Here is a 19,739-nt window from a genome sequence, read left to right on the forward strand (position 1 = left end):
TTTGGCTGTCATCAATCATTGTGGGATCTGTTCAGTCAACATATATGTACTGAGTCTCCCAGGTACAAGACACAGTGCTGGGCACCACTGGAGAACACACCAGTGAATCAGGCATGAGTCTATACCTTTAAGAGACTCAGTGGGAAAGGCATTGAAATAATTCTAATACAGGGTCAACAGTGGTGAGTGTCACAGCAGAAGAACTGACAAACTATTATGAGAACTTAGAAAACAGTGATGATTGAACACATGTCCAACCATTTATGGCCCTATCCTGGGGAACAAAATGGCATAAAATAAGCCCAGAAACACAGAGCATTCATGTCAGAAGAGCTCAGAGTAGACTAGATCTCCTTACATCACTGAGACTCTGGAATTTTACTGATTTGCCCCAGCCAGCTAGCAGCAAAGCGAAACCAGAAGCCCGATCGTCTGACTCCTAGTCCAGTGTTCCTGCTCTAGTATCTGATCTGTCCCAGGCCCTGGTGCTGACATCGTGTTCCCTGCCATTCCCTCTAAGCACCCCAAGTTCAGTAGGCAAGGAAATGTGCCTGAGGGCCACTCTCAAAGTGATATCTGGATTGCAAAGGAGTAAGTTCTTTATGAGCACAGGCCAGGCTCAGGGTAGCTGCTTGGTACATGTGTGATGGGTAGGGAGTGGCTCGTACTCTGCCCAAACCAGATAAACAACCACTATGTAGCACGCTGACAATTCTCAGAGCCCTGAGTAACATCTTAGACACTGCCATTGTTCAGACATTTTTTCTTTTTCCCCAGAAACTGCAACTTTCATGTGGAAACTAGCTAGGCAATTGTTAATTCTTCCACAGGTCAAAGAAGGAAGGAGAACTAGATGGAGAGTTTATTGAGCATTGTACATACGTGATCTTACTTAAGCCTCAAAACAACAGTGTGACGTGGTACTATTACTGCCATTTTGTGGATGAAAAAAATTTTGAGAACATAAATAACTTGCTCAAGTCATAAAGCAAGTGGCAGAGCTATGCTTTGTGCTAAGGTGTGTCTGAGTCTAAGATCATGGTGATACCAGGCCCCCCCTACCTTTTTGGCTGCACTGTTTCCGTCTGCTTTCTGGCCATCTTCAGCTGTGCTCTGTTCTCCAGAGAATCACTCGGTGCCGGTGGGCAAGGGCACGCTTGTCATGGCCAGATGCAGCCCTGCCACTCTGTGAACTTTTATTCCCAGCCACCCTTTCCTAGCAACCTGCCCCTTCCCACAGCTAACTCATTTCTCGTTGAGACATTTTAGCAGCAGTAAGCCATCAAACTCAAGAGAATTTAAACCCTTGTTGTTTCTGAACCCCGTGCTGGGACATTATACCTACTTGAAGCCAGCCACATTGTGAGAGAGAAAGAAATCAGAGTGACGGAGCTCCCCAAGGACATGGCAATGGCAGGGTATAAAGAGCGGGGGCCAGCCTGATGGAGGCGGGGGCCTGCTTCTGAAAGCTCCTACGGCCTTCACACCCTCGGTAGCCCTGACCAAACTGTTCCCCTCCCACTCTCGTCAGCTTCAGGGCGGACAGGCTGAGGAGCAGCCCCCGCCAGTCTTTGTTCCTGTGTTTTGGGAGGTGGGGGTGGAGACTGGGGGGCTGCAAGTTCTTTGCTGGCTTTGGCATCATTTCCACATGGTTCCTCCTCAGGAATGTTCTTTGAAAGGGTGCGTTCTCAATCTGGCTCCTGTTCTGGTACCCATCCTCCTGCTTCATCCTCAGGTGATCAGTGCATTTTATTCAAAGCACCTCTCAGGTGTACCTCGAGGGTGTGGGCTCTGTTGATTCACTTCCAGGGCCCAGAAGAGAAGGAGCTAACTCAAGGTTCGTTGAAAGGATGACAATATGAATAAATAAGCGGCCAGCCTCCTTCCAAGTTTGTCCTGCTTATCAGTTGCTTTTCTGCTATTAGCCCTCATAAAAGGACCCAGGCCCAGGGGAAAGGGAGTTGAGTTTAAAACATTTTGGGGAAAGGTAATAGAAGGGTAATAATAATGGGCACTATTTTTAAGTGTCCTTAAAGTGCTAGACATTTTGCAAAAAGCATCTTATTTAATTCACTCATCTGCAAACTTCAAGGTCTTTCTTTTTGGTTGTTTTATATATTCAGTTCACGGAAGAGGAAACTGAGGCTCAGAGAGGTGAAATATTCAAAGCCACATTGCTGGTTCTCAGCAAAGCTAGGGGTCTAACCTAAGAGCATAACCTCCAGGGTCATGGCTCTTAAACTTGGCCTTGTCAGTAGGAAGTAAGTTCTGGAGGGGAGGAACTATGCTTCCTCATCTTCATATCTTCTACGGCATTCAGCACAGTGCCTGGATGCTCAAGAAACATTAGATGAGCTGAATTTGAAAGTAGGGGAGGTCTTGCATGCATTTATTCATTCAACAAATGTTTGTTGAGTGCCTGCTATGAGCCAGATACTCTTCTGGGCACTGGGGACATAGCAGTGAACAAAACTATTCTAGTCAGGGAGATAGACAATTAAATAAGTAAGTTATACAGTGTGACAGATGGTGAGAAGCACTAAGGAGGAAAATAAGGCAGAGCAGGAAGATAGGAAGTGTCAGGAAAGAGGGTTTAACATTTCAGATAGAGAATGTGACATTCACTGAGAAGGTGATTTGAGCAAACACTTGCAGGAGGTGAAGGAATGAATGATATGGATATCTGGGGGAGGAACATTGCAGGAAGAGGCCAGAGCATGGCACAGGTGCTAAGGTTAGAGCAGCCTTGGCTTGTATGAAGGCATCAAGGAGGTTAATATGGCTGGGAAAAAATGGGAAGAAGAGTAGCAAGATATGAGGTCCAACAGTAGGGGAGATGCAGATTGTAATGGTCCAATAGTAGGGGAGATGCAGATTGTAATGGTCCGATAGTAGGGGAGATGCAGATTGTAATGACCTTGATTTTGACTCTGAGTACCAGGTGGGCAGACCATAAAAGATTGTGGAACACAGCAGTGACATGATCTGACTTCAGTTTTAACAGATTGCTCAGGATGTGCATAAAGAATAGATTTTCAAGGTCAAGAGCAAAAACAGGGAGCCTAATGAGGAGACTACTGCAATAATCTGGGCAAAATATGGTGGTGCCTCAGGTCACGGTGATAGCAGAGCAGGTAGTGAGATGTGTCTGGATTTTGGATGTATTTTGAAGGTAGAAATGATGGAGGTTGCTGATGAATTAGATGTGGGATGTGAGAAAAAGAGAAAAGTCAATGATGACTCCATAGTTTTAGGCTGAATAACTTGAAGACTGGACTTGTCATTTACTAAAATGGGAAAGACTGCTGGAAAAACAGGTTTTATAGAGGAAGATCAAGGAGCTCAGTTTAGCTTATGTTAAGTTTGAGATACCTATTTGATTTTTAAGTGGAAATGTCAAGTAAAGGGGTAAGAGGAAAATCAGAAGAGTATAGCGTCCTGAAAACCAAGTGAAGGAAGTGGAGGAAGATTTGACCAATCAGGTCCTATGCTGTTGAGTAAAATGACTTGAGTTTTAGCCAAATGGAGGTCCCTGGCTATTCTGACTAGTGATTTTAGTGTAGGCGTGGGGGTTACACGCTGCTTGAAGAGCTTTCAGAAGAGTGGGAAGAGGAGAAATTGGAGGCAATGAGTATAGACACATCTTTTGCACAGCTTACTTGCTATAAAGGACAGGAGAGAAATGAGGTGGTAGCTGGAGGGAGAAGTGGAGCCAGAAAAATGTTTTTTAATGTAGGAGAAAGAGCAGTATGTTTATTTGTTGATGAGGAAGATCTAATACATAGAGAAAGCTGATGGGAAGGAGATGGAGTGAGAGCGAGAGAGAAATACGTTGCTGAAGCAATGCCTGTCAATAGACCAAAGAGGATGGGACTGAGTGCACAAGTGGAGGGATTAGACTGAGATCAGAGCATGGAGAGCTTGTCCCTAATTACAGGAGAAAAGGTACAGCTAGGTGGGCACATAAGGTGAGGATTTTGGGGAAGGTTGCTTCTGACTCTTTCTATTTTCTCAGTGATGTAGAAAACACAGTTGATAACTGGGAATTGAGGAAGGGAGGAGGAGTGAGAGATTTGAGGAGAGAAGAGAAGGTATGATGTGGCCTTCTAGGACAGTGAGAAGGCGAATGGACTTGAGGAACTTATGATTCCAGGTAGCACCAATGGCTCACTTGAAACTTGGGAGAAAATATGTTGAGAAGCATGTTCTTCAAAGTGAGCTAAACTTCTAAGAGAGGAACAAATTATGGGAAGGCTAGAACGTGGGGTTTTTAAAGGCTTGAAATGAAAATGTTCTTACCTCATGTGGGTCATATTGTTTGAGGCTCCCACCCTCATTAAATTCAGCCAAGACATCATTTATCTTCTTGGAAGAATCTGGAGAGACATAATCCATATGTGAAACACGGTGAACAGTGAATAGGAGCTGGGCCAAGTAAATTCTCCGTGTCTAATCCTGATTATGATGGAGTGAGCCCTCATTCCAGAACCACATGGAGGAATGTCACCCTTATCTGCCCTTCTGCCCTCTCATTTATTTATTTATTTTTTAGTATATTTTCTCTCTTGCTGTATGAACTATCTTTCTAAAACACAAATCTGATTAGATCATGTCTCTGCTCAAAACCCTTACACAGCTCTTAACTTTCCCAGGATAAAGCCTAAACCCTTAGCTTGGTATACAAGTACTTGGTGATCTGACCTAGCCTATTCCTTATCTCTTCCCTTAACCTTTCATTCACTCCATTTTTCAGCCACATCAAACCACATTTCTAGAAATTTCTTAATATGCTCTGTACTTTTTCATGGAGTCTCTTCTGTGTATTACAAACTTCACTCAATTCTCAGTACCCAGCTCAAATGTCAACTCCTTTGAAAAGCCTTCCTTTACTAGTCAGAGTTAATCACTCCCTCCCCTGGCTCCCACATGGCTTGTACATAACTCTGTAACAGCACCTGTCATATGGTGTTATATTTATTAACTTGCCTTTCTTGCTCATCTCCTGCCTCAGTTCAACCTTGAGAGCTGTAAGTCTTTGTATACCATATCAAGGCCTGACATATAACCAGTGTTCAGAAAACCAATATATTAGATGATCGAATAAACATCCGAGCAGAAATTTTAAAACATTTAAAATTTTGTTAATTAAGTGGGATGGGTGGGCATCAAGCCTGGCAGGGTTCTGTCCTTGGTGCTGAAACAGAGACAGGATTCATAAAGCATGGTAGTTTAGAAAATTCTGCTTTCCATAGGAAATAATTTAGAAACTACTGGAGAAAATTGTGGTTTTTTTTTTTTTTAAGTTTATAAGGGAATTGGGAGTCAAGAGAAGGGAGTCAATAATTGTCATTATAACATCCTGAGTAGTTACCAGTACTCTAGACATCAAAGAAAACCAGGATTTCTGCACTCTCTCTGTCTCACAGTATTGTGGATAATTAAGAGCTTCTCAAGCTCCATTATTGCCATAATTTAAACATCTGAACAAAGGGCAATGTCATTAAAAGCTGATATAGTGTTCCTTGGTGTTTGGGCTCTTTGTACAGAGGGCTATGCTTTCTTAGGCCTACGTAAAGTGGATGTGCTTGTGGGCTGGGCTGTTCTCCATGACTTTGCTGACTTGGATTCAATCAAGCGCAAGTTATAATCATTTCAGGATTGAGACATATTGAAATGCCACAGGAAAACGCTGCTGCTGCCTAAAAATGGACACTTCTTTCTGAAATTCAAAACAGATGTTGGAAAACTAATAGCTCAGTGAGATCCAGGCAGCAGATGCCATCAATTTGGGCTGCTTCCAGTCAATTCAGAAAACACTATGGAGAGTAAGATGTTGCTAGGTACTGCTGATGAACTAGTTGGGGACAGGATATGAATAACTGTGGTAATAATAGCTGCCCTTTATTAAAGACCTTTACTGCATATTCTCATATGCTCTCCCCTACCAGTCCATGCAAATTTGGTAATATTTTCTTCCGTTTACAGATGAGGAAACTGAAAGTCAGAAAAGTTAAATGACTTGCCTAAGAGTCAGGGTTTTGACCCAGGTCTAGTCTGGCTCAAAAGTCTGTATTACTATTCCTTAAGCACTATTCACTATTACTTCCCAAACATTTGCCAACACAAGGAAAGGTGTAATTAATGCTGTGGCAATGATATGAAGCTCTAGGAAGCACAGAGTGGAGAAGAAGTAAAATAACAGGGAAGAAGTAAAACTAGGATGAGAATGGGGTTAAGGTGGGGACTGGGGATGCCCCATGAAGGAGGTAGCATTTGAGCTGGGGTATAAAAAGGAGTAAGGTTTTGAAAGGCAGACATAAAGTGGACAGGGCATTCTCAGAAGAGACAGGGTGAACAAAGATATGAAGATGGGCACCACGGGACCTTTAGGCAAGGTTAGAACCAGAGAGTAGTCTGGGGCCAGATTTGTGGGAGTACTGAATGCCGAGTTAAGGACATTGATTTCAAACTGTTGAAGACTTTTTGAGTAGTAGAGTAACATAACCAGGTCTATTTTTAAAAAGCCACTCAGGCAACAGAATGGAAGAGAGGTTAGAATTAGGTCAGATTTCAGTTAAGGTCACACATAAATTATATTCAAATTATTCTATGAGTAGCTTAAATATTTAGGAAAAATCACTATATTTTAGAATCTATTTCAATGGGAGATTTTCAGCTCAGCCAGAATGGCCAAAGTTTTTAAAAAATGAAAAATTTGGAGCATGGGTCTTCCTGGTGTGGCTTCTGCAAAAGTAGTATAGAGCCAGCATTTTGACTGAGAACCAAGAAAGTGATTTCACTTGAATTTTGTTTTGTTCTGTTTCCCCCATCTTTCATTCCTGCTTTATTTTTCTCCATAGCTCTTACCACCATTTAATATACTATATATTTTACTTCCTTAGCTTTATTTTTTTTTAAATTAATTAATTAATTAATTATTATTTTTAAACATCTTGGAGTATAATTGCTTTACAATGGTGTGTTAGTTTCTGCTTTATAACAAAATGAATCAGTTATACATATATCCCCATATCTCCTCCCTCTTGTGTCTCCCTCCCACCCTCCCTATCCCACCCCTCTAGGTGGTCACAAAGCACTGAGCTGATCTCCATGTGCTATGCGGCTGCTTCCCACTAGCTATCAATTTTACGTTTGGTAGTGTATGTATGTCCATGCCACTCTCTCACTTCATCTCAGCTTACCCTTCCCCCTCCCCATGTCCTCAAGTCCATTCTCTACATCTGCATCTTTATTCCTGTCCTGCCCCTAGGTTCTCCAGAACCATTTTTTTTTTTTTTTTTTAGATTCCATACATATGTGTTAGCATACGGTATTTGTTTTTCTCTTTCTGATTTACTCCCCTCTGTATGACAGACTCTAGGTCCATCCACCTCACTACAAATAACTCAATTTCGTTTCTTTTTATGGCTAAGTAATATTCCATTGTATTTATGTGCCACATCTTCTTTATCCATTCATCTGTCGATGGACACTTAGGTTGCTTCCATGTCCTGGCTATTGTAAATAGAGGTACAATGAACATTTTGTTACATGACTCTTTTTGAATTATGGTTTTCTCAGGGTATATGCCCAGTAGTGGGATTGCTGGGTCGTATGGTAGTTCTGTTTTTAGTTTTTTAAGGAACCTCCATACTGTTCTCCATAGTGGCTGTATCAATTTACATTCCCCCCAACTGTGCAAGTGGGTTCCCTTTTCTCCACACCCTCTCTAGCATTTATTGTTTGTAGATTTTTTGATGATGGCCATTCTGACCGGTGTGAGGTGATACCTCATTGTAGTTTTGATTTGCGTTTCTCTAATGGTTAGTGATGTTGAGCATCCTTTCATGTGTTTGTTGGCAATCTGTATATCTTCTTTGGAGAAATGTCTATTTAGGTCTTCCGCCCATTTTTGGATTGGGTTGTTTGTCACTTGAATTTTTGATGTTATTGTCACATTTTAGAGATTCCACAATTCATCTTAGCAGAAATCCTTTGGTTCTCAAGTGCTATTGAGCTAATCTTGCTTTATATTTAAATGTATGATATGTATATTTATATACACATAGGTGTATATATTTGTTTTACATATAAAACACATACACTCATATATTCATCATATGTACACATTCAAGTAAACAGGTTTTAAAAAGAAAAAATAGCAGAGGCATTCATTTGAAAATCTTTGACCACTAGGCTAAAATTAAATAGGAAAAAAGCAACCTAAGAGATTGCTGGCTCCTAGATTTCCATGAGCGGTGTTCCTCACCATACATTTACATCAATCTGTTTTATGGGCTTTTATGAGCTCATAGCATCAACACCTTTCCCTTTCAAAAAAGGGAAACAGTCTAATTCTCAAACTTGAGACCCATTACTTTCTCCTTGGAGGTCCTTTGATACTTTATCACAGCTTTCTTCTCAACAGATTTCTGGGCTGGGTTGCTCTTTCCCTGAGGAATAAGTGGGCACTGCTCCATCCTGTTTGTCTGAAGATAGTTAAGAACAATGAGGGGCTTCTTCAGAGCATTCCCTGATCTTACTTCAGGCACCACGTGTGGACCCAAGAGCACACAGCCTCGGTGGAGACCACCCTGCCCAAGTCTGTGCTGTAACACCACCTCCAGACACACAGGAGATGGAGTTCCATTTCTAAGTGTGCAAAGCAGAGCCATGACCACCGTTCTTTGCAGCAACTCCTATTTTGAATACCTGCTATGTGCTAAGCTCTGTCCTAGTCACTTTATGTATTTTATTTAAACCTCCACAGCTAACCCCTAATATAATAGTTACCTCTAATTTAGAGAAGGAGAAACTGAACTTTGTGGAAATTAAGTGATTCTTTCAAGGGCACAGAACTAGTGAGTGGGTCACTCTTACTTTTAACATATCTAATTTGGGCTTCCTTGGTGGCGCAGTGGTTAAGAATCCGCCTGCCAATGCAGGGGACACGGGTTCGAGCCCTGGTGCAGGAAGATCCCACATACCGCAGAGCAACTTAGCTCCTGCGCCACAACTACTGAGCCTGTGCTCTAGAGCCCATGAGCCACAACTACTGAGCCCACGTGCCACAACTACTGAAGTCCGCACGCCTAGAGCCCGTGCTCTGCAACAAGAGAAGCCACAGCAATAAGAAGCCCGCGCACTGCAACAAAGAGTAGCCCTCGCTCGCCGCAACTAGAGAAAGCCCACGCGCAGCAACGAAGACCCAACGCAGCCAAAAATAAATAAATTAAATAAATAAATAAATTTAATTAAAAAAACATATCTAATTAGAGTCATTGGATACATGAATACTGGTAAATCAGAAGATAAGGCCCTCCTTCTATGACAATGGCTGTCAAATCTGACTGCATGTTAATATCACCTGAGGACTCCTAAACACATTGAAACCCAGGCCTCACCCCAGACCAATTAAGTCAGCATATCTTGGGGAACTCAGGAATCAGTATATTTTAAAATTTTCTGGGGGTTCAAATGTATAGTCAAGGTTGAGAACTGCTGTTCTATAATGTGATTTTATTATTAGAAATAATAATAAATTAGGATACTGCTGACCTTGTTGGACAATCATTGCAAAAGGAAAAAAAGGTTATAATTGTGTTAAATCTAAAATTGCTGTCCTTGGCTAACATTCCCCATAGTTTAAGTGGACAGCACTAAAGGACTCCACCCAACAGGTCAACTTATTCAGCTGCTTGGCAACGTAGGGACACATTTTGCATTAACCCACCCTGGTGGGACCATCAGCACACAGTTTTACCCCCAAATTAGAGGTTTAGAAGGCTCTTTTCTGTGATCAAGGTTGCTAGTGATAACAACTGCCCTAAGAAGTTTTGGTCTAAAGTTGTTTCTTGATGCCAAGAATTCTGGGACCTTAACCAAGCACTTGTTCCTAGTGTTTGAGCAACTCCAAAGCCTTTTGAAGGAGAAAATTTGGCCCTACTCACAGGCATCTTTTATATCTATCTATCTATCTATCTATCTATCTATCTATCTATCTATCTATCTATCTATCTATATCTTTATTGGTGTATAATTGCTTTACAATATCGTGTTAGTTTCTGCTGTACAACAACGTGAATCAGCAATATGTATACATATATCCCCATATCCCCTCCCTCTTGAGACTCCCTCCCTCCCACCCTCCCTATCCCACCCTTCTAGGTGGTCACAAAACATTGAGTTGATCTCCCTCACAGGCATCTTTGCTGCCATGTTTGTGTGGGACGGGGATGTCCTCGGAACAAACAGACACATCAGAAGCTTCAGTGTTTACAGCAGAATGTCAGCTGCGCTGCCTGAACCAGGACCCAAAGTTTATGGACTGTCTTCTAGTTAGGAGCCCTGATTATTTGGCACTAGTCAGACCATTAAACTTGGAAATAACTATAAATCAACATTTTAAAAAGTGAATCTGAAAACCCATAGGTGAGAGTGAAATTCTAAGGTACATGATAACTTTCTATACCTCCAAGTTCCCTAATATCACCTCAAACTTCCCTAAGATCGTCTCAAACTGTAACATGCATGTGGATTGCCTGGGGATAAGGTTTAAACGCAGATTCTAATTCAGTAAGTCTGCATCATGGCCTGAGATTCTGCATTTCAAGGAAGAGCTTAGGTGACACCAATTATGCAGGTCCATGGACCTCACTTTTCATGAGCAGACCTTAAGCAAGGTTCCTGTGTATCTGTGGCTGACTAGTAAGGATTGCCTGTCACAACACAGAAAAAAAGCATGATGCTGAGCCTAGAGGAACATATTCCACAGATTGGGAAGATCATAAGTGACTCTCAACCCAGGGAGGGAAAGACACAGAGAGAGAGAAGGGAAAGTTGGCACATGAAGGGAAAAATTTTCCTAGATTTTCCTTTTTCCAGTGAAGGCTGGGATGTATGAATAAGTTTTCTAAGTACTCAGGGAGTCAAGAACACAGTGAGATGCACAAAAGCAAGAATGGGGTTTTCCAAGGGTCCTAGAAAGATGGAGGATGATGTGAGAACAGAGTTGTCAGGCCTGCAGCACTGCTTCAGAAGGCCCACCTTTGCAGCCAGGAGGAGTCGGGCCCTGGGGCGGAATGTGGGAAGCATGTATAAGAAGTCCAGCATCGTAAGCACCAAAACAGTCTCCCAGTTAGCCTTCTTTTCCTGTTCCCTGCTTATTCTCAGCATGTAGTCCATTGCCTGTCATAAAATCGATGTTCAATAAAAATTTACAGAATAAATGAGGGCTAGAACAGGGATTGGGCTGGTCATGCGCGTCCCATATGTCCTATATTCCCAGGGGCATAGGGAGAAAAGGTAGACCAGTGGTTCTCAATCTTGGCTGCCTGTTGGAATCACCTGGGGAGCTTTAAACACTACTGATGCCTGGGTCTCATGCCTACAGATGATGATTAAACGGTCCAGGGATGGGGGAGTATGAGGGCAGGACACTGCAATTGTTCAAAGTCTCCCAGGTATTTCCAGTGTGCAGCCAAGGCTGAGGACCACTGGGGCCCACCAAGGCAACTTCTCGGGGAAACCCGTGGAAGTGATGGCTCTGCCACAGTGTTACATATAGAATAAGAGAAAAATACTTTACGTTGAAGCAGAGGGAATTTTGGCTGATAAAGAAAACCCTCTTTGGGATACTAAGTTTTTCTGATTCATCATAAATGACCTGAATGGCTGGTATGGCTTATTTGTATAAGTAAAATTTGCATTGCTAGCAAGATTTCCCACTTTTTCTCCAAATAATTTGGCCTCATCAGTCATAGGTGGAGGAATAGTTACCTTCTTGCATCTAAAAATGTGGTCCCTGAACCAGCAGCGCCAGCATCACCTGGGAGCTTGTCAGAAACACAGAATCTCAGAACAAGCACAGACCTACTCATTCAGAATCTGCATTTTAACAGAATCCTGGAGATTCATGTGCACGTTCAAATTTGAGAGCCATTATTTCCAAAGAAGTCTCTCCCTATCCATAGATTCTGTGACTGCTTGTGGGCAGAGTCCCAGTCATCACTAATGAAAAGAAGGCCAGTCGCAGCAAAAGAGATGTGGGTGAGAAGCAGCTGTGATTATCCCTTTCACGATGGAAGCAACTAGACATGACCCTTTACGGGCCCAGGAATCCATGAACAAGTGATTAAATCTCACTCTACTGGCCAATATAAATAGCAAAGTTTCAACAAAGCTTACTTACAGCCTTGCATTGTTCTACAAATCAGCCCTAAACATTTTCTCTGACAGGTTTGAATTTTGAGCTATATATTATCTACATCTTAAAGTCAAAAACTTTGCCTTGATCTGATTCTACAGAAATATATTTCTGAATAGCAGAATTTGCTGATTCATTCTCCTTAAAATGTATTTAAAATTTTTGTCCAGGTACGAAAAGTCAGCAAGAGAAAAAAGCATCAGGGCTGCCCCGCACTGAGGACCCTGCTGACCTGTTGGAATTCAACACCTGGGAACCAGCATGGGGGTTAAATGAGACTTTCCTGCCCAGGAACCCTGCCTTGGGCCCTCTTTCTTCTTGTCTACACCTCTCCCACTATCTCAAGGGGAGAATGATTGTTGGTGGTAACTAAGATGAAAAGATTATGGAAGGAAGAAGATGGGACTCTGGGCCAAAGAGACTTTATAGACTCCTCTGTGAAGAACTAAATAGAGAACAGAAGCATAAAGGGGGAGGGGGTCCCATCTCAGAGCCTTAGAAGGGCACTGAAGCAAACCCCAGTTTTTTCTCTATTTCTTTGTATGTCGCTATTATTTTTAAAATTACCTAAAACTTAGAAATAAGAAAAAAAGTGGGCAGCACATCTTTTCAATGTCATATGGAATAAAGGCTACCCAAGGACTATGTAGGTGAATGTACTTAGTTCTACTCACTGTTTACTATTGATTAAATAAATGTATTAAATGTACCAGATTTAGTGAAGTTACATGTTAACTTACAGATTTTTTTCCAGCAGATATGCATAGAACTGTCTGGTGGAACAGATAACCCAAAAGATTAGGGTTTGTTGTCCTGTAAGACAGTAACCAGTTTTGTATCTAACCAAGCAATCTTATCCTTACATTTGTTTACAAAATTGCCTAACTAGGAATTTATGGATTTGATCTGTATCCATCCAGGGTCCATCCATACCTCGCTTCTCAACTTTAACGTCTTACTGGTTCCTCCACTAATTAATGAGTTAAATAAAATCTTTGGCACATGTTTATTAAAATTTTTTTTGTTCTATTATAATTTAATTAACATATACATATATTTATTTTTCTTTACCAATGTATGGCTGAAGGTTGAGCTCCAATGAGTACTTTCTGTTTAATTTATTGAAACTGAATTGAAGCAAACTGAATTTACCTGGAATTGAAAACATTGGTTCTAATTCTTATTCTGCCACTGACTTTCTGTGTGACCTTGGGCAAGTCACTGAACTCTTCTGAATTTAGTGTTCTCATTTGTAAAATGGACTTGCACTTGATCATGGCTAAGATCTCTCCTAGCTTTAAAAAGTCTACAAAATCAAGCAACAACTAGCTGATGTAGGAAATGTTTGGTTTCACTTCTTAGAGAATTAAAAGTAAACATGGATGTTTTATTGGGTTTTTTTTTTCCCCTTTTTCCCTTTATGAATAAGATGATAGTTTCTGTCCTTGATAAATCATGGGAAAAACTGGAAAAATCCCTCCCCCCAAATAACAGGATTAGGACAATAAGACAATTATCTCTCTGAAGCTGTTAGGGGAGGGTCAGTAGGAGGCATCCCCACATGCTCACACCCTGTGAGGTTGAAAAGAAACCTGTTTAAACATAGAAACTAAGTATTGACAGGGCTAATGAAGGTCATTTAATCAACCAGACATCTGATGCTCTAACCTCCCCTCTAGAGTCTCAGCCAACTCTGCCCAGGCAGTTCTAGGGAAAGGAAACTCAGTCACTTTGGGGTCCATTCTGTTCCATCTTGGACAGGTTTGACCATTAGGAATCATTACTAATACTCATACCATTAGTATTCTTTACTTTGAAGTCTTTCTTCTGATGCTTTCCTCCCATTAGTCCTAGGGCTACTTCTTGAAGCCTTTCAAAATTAAGTTTACACCTTCTCCCCACAAGAGCACTGTGGCTATTTTAATACAGCTAGCTCTCTCTCACCCTTCCCTGAGTCTTCCCCTTTCCAGAAAATATGCATAGTATTTTCATCCATTTTTTCATATCCAGGCTGTGAGGCCCCTCACCATGCTGCTGGCACTTCTCAAACAAGTTCTGGTTCGTCCATATCCACTGGAAACTGTGGTGCCCAGAAATAAATTCAGTTCTCTAGAAAGGTCTGATCAGGGTAGGATAGAATGTGGATATCGGTTTGCCTTACTAGAAACTATGAGTCTATTAATACATCCTAAGATCACAATTAATGATTTGGTTAAATAAAATAATGTACATGCACTCAAAAGAAATCTCTGTAACCACTAAAAACCATGCTTCTGAAAAGTACTGGATGATTTGGGAACACCGCATGACATGTTGTGTGCTAGCTAGTCTCCAGAGATGGCTGCTGCCAATCTTCCTCCCTGCTGTGCGTCACTGTCCCATGAGATGTGGAGTCCATCCCTCCACCCCATCAAATCTGGGCCAGACCAGTGACTGCTCTGACCAATGGAATGTGGAGAGAGTTATGTTCTAGCACCTCTAAGCCCAGGTGTTAAAAAGGCCTGCTGCTGCTTTTATGCTCTTGGAGCCCTGAGCCACATGTACAAAGTCCAGGCTACCCTGCTGGCAAGAGAGGCCACACAGAGAGGCCCTGGGAGATGAGAAAGCACTTGGAGGAACAGGCTCCAGAGAGGAGAGCTGAGGTACCAGCGAGTGAGTGAACAGGCCATGCTGGGTCATGTGACGCATCCCACCTGCAGCCCCAAACACTGTGGAGCAGGAACTAGTCATCCTGCTGGGCCCTGGTCAGGGTGCCCGAGCCACAGAACCATGGGAACAAAACCAAAATGGTTGTTTTAACCTACCAAGTTTTGAAGTTGTTTGGACATAGCGATAGATAACTGAAACATATTGTTAGGGTGAAGAAAACAGCTTGCAAAATAGCCTAGCATGTTTGTTTTTTAAATATATATATATGTATATATGTGTAGGTGTATGTGTAGTTTGATATTTATATTTATACACAAACATACTAGTTGTGGTTTTCACTGGGAGATAGGATCATGAGTGTCTTTAATTTCATCTTTTCGCTTTTCAAAAATTTTACACTTGTTTTTATTTTGTAACAGAAAATTCTTAAATTGTCACATTATCCTTTTGACAAGCACTTTACAATCTTAATTCACATTAAGTTTACTGTTGATTATATATAAATAATAAATACATATTTTATCTCTGAGAGTATTTTAACATGGCTTCTCCCCAGAGAAGTGGCAGGGTTTATGACATTTAAACAGGACATACAAAAAGCCTCTTGTCCTGAAATTCTTGGCCTCTCCCACCCGGAACTGCACTGGAGAAAGTTTTCAATTCTCAGGCTGTACACTTCAGTTATTTCGCTACTGTAAAGCTACTGTTTCTGTGGTTATGGAAGAGGGGTTGCTATGGCAATGCAATCTGACTGAATGCCAGAATGAGTCTAAAACTGGTAGAAGTGCCTTTTTCAGGGTTTCCTCTGAGGATTAATCATTTTCCAAGAATTGTATCTTCTTTTCCTCTCCTGTTAGAAATGGTGCCGGAGCACCTCAGCCAGTCCTGGGACACGGACAAAATGAGGATGGGTCCGAGAAGGACAAAGCTTACGGTTGGAAAAAAAGACCACAGAGGAGCCATTTCCTACCAAATATTCGGGTTTCTTTCCACCCCTCCCTCCTTGACTGCTTTGCCACGTTTGGACCCCTCTGTCCTTACTTTCCACAGACTCTCAGGCTTTGAGGTATCTTTGCTGGCTTCCTTTCGTTCCACAAGTTGTGAGGAACTTCCACAGCAATTTCCCACACATTAGCATTTGTTCATTGCCACGTTCCCCATCTTAGCTCTTCAAACGAGATTTCATTCAAAGGACCTGCCTGCCCTCCCTGCCCTGGCAGCTTCCTCATCTGGGCCACCTTGCACATAGTCACCAGATTCATGGCTCTACATTTGGCCACCTCAGTCCAAATGCCATGCCTTGACATGCGGGGCCCAAGGCCTGCTGCTACCCACATCCCTCCCATGTCCTCCTCCCCACCCTCCTGCTGCTTCTCTCCATCTAGCTCACAAGCTCTCCTTACCACCCCATAGACACCTTCTCCCTTTGTGCCCCTTTACCTTTGCTTCCACAGTTTCTATCCCTCCCCCCACCATCTACTACTCACATTTTAAACTTCTTTTCTCCACAGAGTTCATCCAGCTAAATCCTCTGTTATGAGTTAAGTTGTATCCCCTGCAAATTTATACGTTGAAGTCCTAATTCCCCGGTACCACAGAGTGTGACCTTATTTGGAAACAGGGTCATTTCAGAGGTAATTAATTACTGGTAAGATGAGGTCTTACTGGAGTAGGGTGGGTCCAATCCAAAATGACTGTGTCCAGACATTAAGAACAGACTTCTGGTTGCCAAGGAGAAGGGGGGTTGGGGGAGGGATGGACTGGGAGTTTGGGGTTAGTAGATACAAACTGTTATATATAGAATGATAAATAACAAGGTCCTACTGTATAGCACAGGGAACTATATTCAACATCCTGGGATAAACCATAATGGAAAAGAATGCAAAAAAGAATGTATATATGTGTATAACTGAGTCATTTTGCTGTACAGCAGAAATTAACGTAACATTGTAAATTAACTATACTTCAATAAAAAAATAAATTAAAAAAGTAAGGACAGAAAAAGAAAAAAGAAGACTGTGTCCATATATTGATAAAAAGGGAAATTTGGACACTGAGACACGTGCACAGGGAGAGTACCATGTGAAAGATACAGAAGACAGTCATCTGTAAGCCAAGGAGAAAGGCCTGGCGCAGATCCTTCCCTCACAGCCCTCAGAAAGAACCAACCTTACCAATACCTTGATTTTGGACTTCTGGCCTCCGGAACTGTGAGAGACGTTCTGTTGTTCTAAGCCACTCGTATCAGTTTCCCCCAGCTCTAAATTCCCTTCTCATTTGTGCACTCCGTTTAGCCATCTCTGCCAGAGGTGTTTCCCCGCTGCCTTAAGCCTGTTCTCTGCTTGTATCACAAGTGCATATCTGACTCCCTAACAAGATTCAGATTCCTCAGGTGAAGCCTTATCTCTCTGCTTCTTTTTCATCCCTGACAGGGCCTGGTACTTTGCTGACCTACGGAGGAGGCTGAATTAGATGGAGTTTACCGTGGAGGATGATTCCTTGCTCCCTGTCAATACACTGCAGAGTTTCTCTAAACCTACTGCGGTCAGACAAGAGGCCACGGGCTCCAGGTCACCAAGGAGAGACGGACCAGTAGCCCTACAGGGGAAGCACATGGAGTCATGGGGTGTTAGGCCTGGAGGGATCACGGGGAGAGATCATCTAGTCCAACTCTTTCAGAGGACACAGAGGCTGGGCGTGCGGCCGTGGGGATGGGGGACTAAAGGGTGGGGTGGGTGTTAGGGCTGCCACATCACAGACAGCAAGAGCCAGAGCTGGCATGAGCCCAGCCCCCGGCTCCCAGGCCAGTGGAGGGGCTGCCTGCCCTGTGGGAGGGGGCAGGCTGCCTACAGGGCATTCGGAGGACCACCTGGGCACGCTCTGTAGGGCAGGTCAAATGCGCTACAGGCCTAGTGACTTACAAAAGCACCAGCACGATCAACGTGAAGGGAGAGGGTTAGAACGATGAGGTGGGGTTGGCAGTGCAGCCGAGGGCTCTGCCAGACAAAGGGCTCTGCAACAAACGGGCTGTGCAACAGTTTGCTGTTGCACAACCATGACGGGCACTGTGTGTGTGCAGAGTGCAGCGGTCAGCCCGGGCAGACTCCTGTCACCAGTCAGGATTAGGAGTGGCCTGCGGGGGGCACGGCTGTGGGCCTCGCCACCACTGTGGCTTGATGCACTGAAACTGTTCCTGGGTGCAACTAGTGAAACCAAGAGCTCCACGCAAAAGCCCAGGTTTTTCCAGAGCAAAGTCGAGAAAGAGACACCCATCAGAATTCCCTATCTTGCTGAAAGAAGGCATTGGGTCCAAACACAAGAGTATATTAAAGCAAATGACTGAGTAACATTGTAACCAAGCAGCTTGCAGCCCTTCAAAAGTTCTGCTATAAAGAGGTTTTGATGACCTGAGAAAATTCTTACAATATTACACTAGGTGAAAAATGCAGACTGAAAAGAAAAAAGGTACATTCAGGAACTCAACCACGTACAGCAATATGCACAGGATGCATCCAAAATGTTCATAGAGTTTAGATGTGATTTTTAACCTACTTTTTATTTTCCTTCCCTGTATATTCCAAATTTCTATGGTGAGCATGTATCATTTATAGAATATAAAGATAATTGTGTTTTTATGTTTAAAGACACAAATTCTGTTTTTATAAGGAGGTATAAGCTGATCCCATTTTCTATGCTTTGCAATGATTATACTACTCTGCTCTCCAATAATGCTCTCCCCAACCAAGAGGAAATCCCACCCCAGATGCGTCAATCCATTTACTCACATTCTGCATATTTCTGGAGTTGGCCAAATTCTTCTGGAGTGAGGGAGACCCACCGTTCTTCACTCATCTTTCCTGGATGTGCACGCTTGAGGCTAGGGAGAGAGTTTTGTTCACCAGGCTATAGCCAAGGCCCAGCCTAGGGCCTGGCTCATTGCAAGTACACGATGGACAAGTCCTTCAGGAGATTTCTCGAGGACCCAAGTGTCTATGGCAGCAGCGGGCACTGTTTAGCAGCTGAGAGAAGACCTCTGCTATTCCTAAGGCAACATCCTTCTATCTGTAGTCATGGTAAATTCAGAAATCCTTGCTTTTCCTGGGCAGGAGTAGAAAAGACATTGGGAATGAGAATGTTAGAATACATAAGTCATCTTTTCTTGTAAAGAAAAAAAAAACCCCCAAATGTTCTTTGCTGAAAGCTCTATAGGAGGCAATGGTTCTCAAGGTTGGGGGGAAGCCACCTGAGGGAATTCAGAAGAGGACATACAGACCAGAGCAGCACAAGTCCAGACAGCTGTCTGGCTGGAGTGGGGGTTAGGTGATCTGTATGAAGAGGTAGCCATACTCCCAAACTCTGGAAAATTTAAAATGTGTCTCATGAGAGGTGGTAGTAGGGCCACCTAAGGGCATCCTCTAGTCATGAAAATGCCTCAGGCTGTAGGTGTCTCATGAGTAAGTACAGGACAGTAGCTCACGTGGTGTGATTTGAAAGGTAAGCCAGTCTCTCCTCCACTGATTTCTAAATTCCACTATTAGAGCTGCTTACCTTCCTTTTATGAGTCATTGAGTCACTCTGGAAATTCAAATACCACTCCCCTCAAGGCTGGCTAACATCCTAGTGACTGAAGCAGTTTTCTTTCCTCTCAGAACCATAAAAACATGATTAAAGGGAAGGCCTGCTGGCTCCATTGTGGAGAGCCTGAGGGAGGGAGGGAGGGGGTGGATTCAGACAAAAACTTAGCATCTTTTCCTTTGAGCCCCTCCTAGCATGGTGGCTCTATCAGTCCTACCCTCAGTCATTAAATCAGTTTAATGAGTTGTGAAATTAATGGGGTGTGCTATTCTAAAAACACATAATACAATAGCATAGAATGCAACGGAAT

The 19,739-nt window shown here is 42.7% G+C and overlaps 1 protein-coding gene across 4 annotated transcripts in view; it reads right to left on the reverse strand.

Annotated features, from left to right (window-relative positions):
* The window catches only part of DGKG (diacylglycerol kinase gamma), a 158,953-nt gene extending 140,247 nt beyond the window's left edge, over nucleotides 1-18,706 (reverse strand). For all 4 annotated transcript variants that reach the window (XM_068545449.1, XM_068545448.1, XM_068545447.1 and 1 more), the window contains exons 1-2: nucleotides 18,640-18,706; nucleotides 4,300-4,376 (exon numbers count right to left, since the gene is read on the reverse strand). In XM_068545449.1, coding sequence (XP_068401550.1) covers nucleotides 4,300-4,376; nucleotides 18,640-18,706 — 144 coding nt within the window. The remainder of the gene's footprint in view (nucleotides 1-4,299; nucleotides 4,377-18,639) is intronic.
* Between the last annotated feature and the right edge of the window lie 1,033 nt (nucleotides 18,707-19,739).

This window comes from Eschrichtius robustus, chromosome 6 (genome assembly GCF_028021215.1).
Source record: "Eschrichtius robustus isolate mEscRob2 chromosome 6, mEscRob2.pri, whole genome shotgun sequence".
Taxonomy (NCBI): Eukaryota; Metazoa; Chordata; class Mammalia; order Artiodactyla; family Eschrichtiidae; genus Eschrichtius; species Eschrichtius robustus.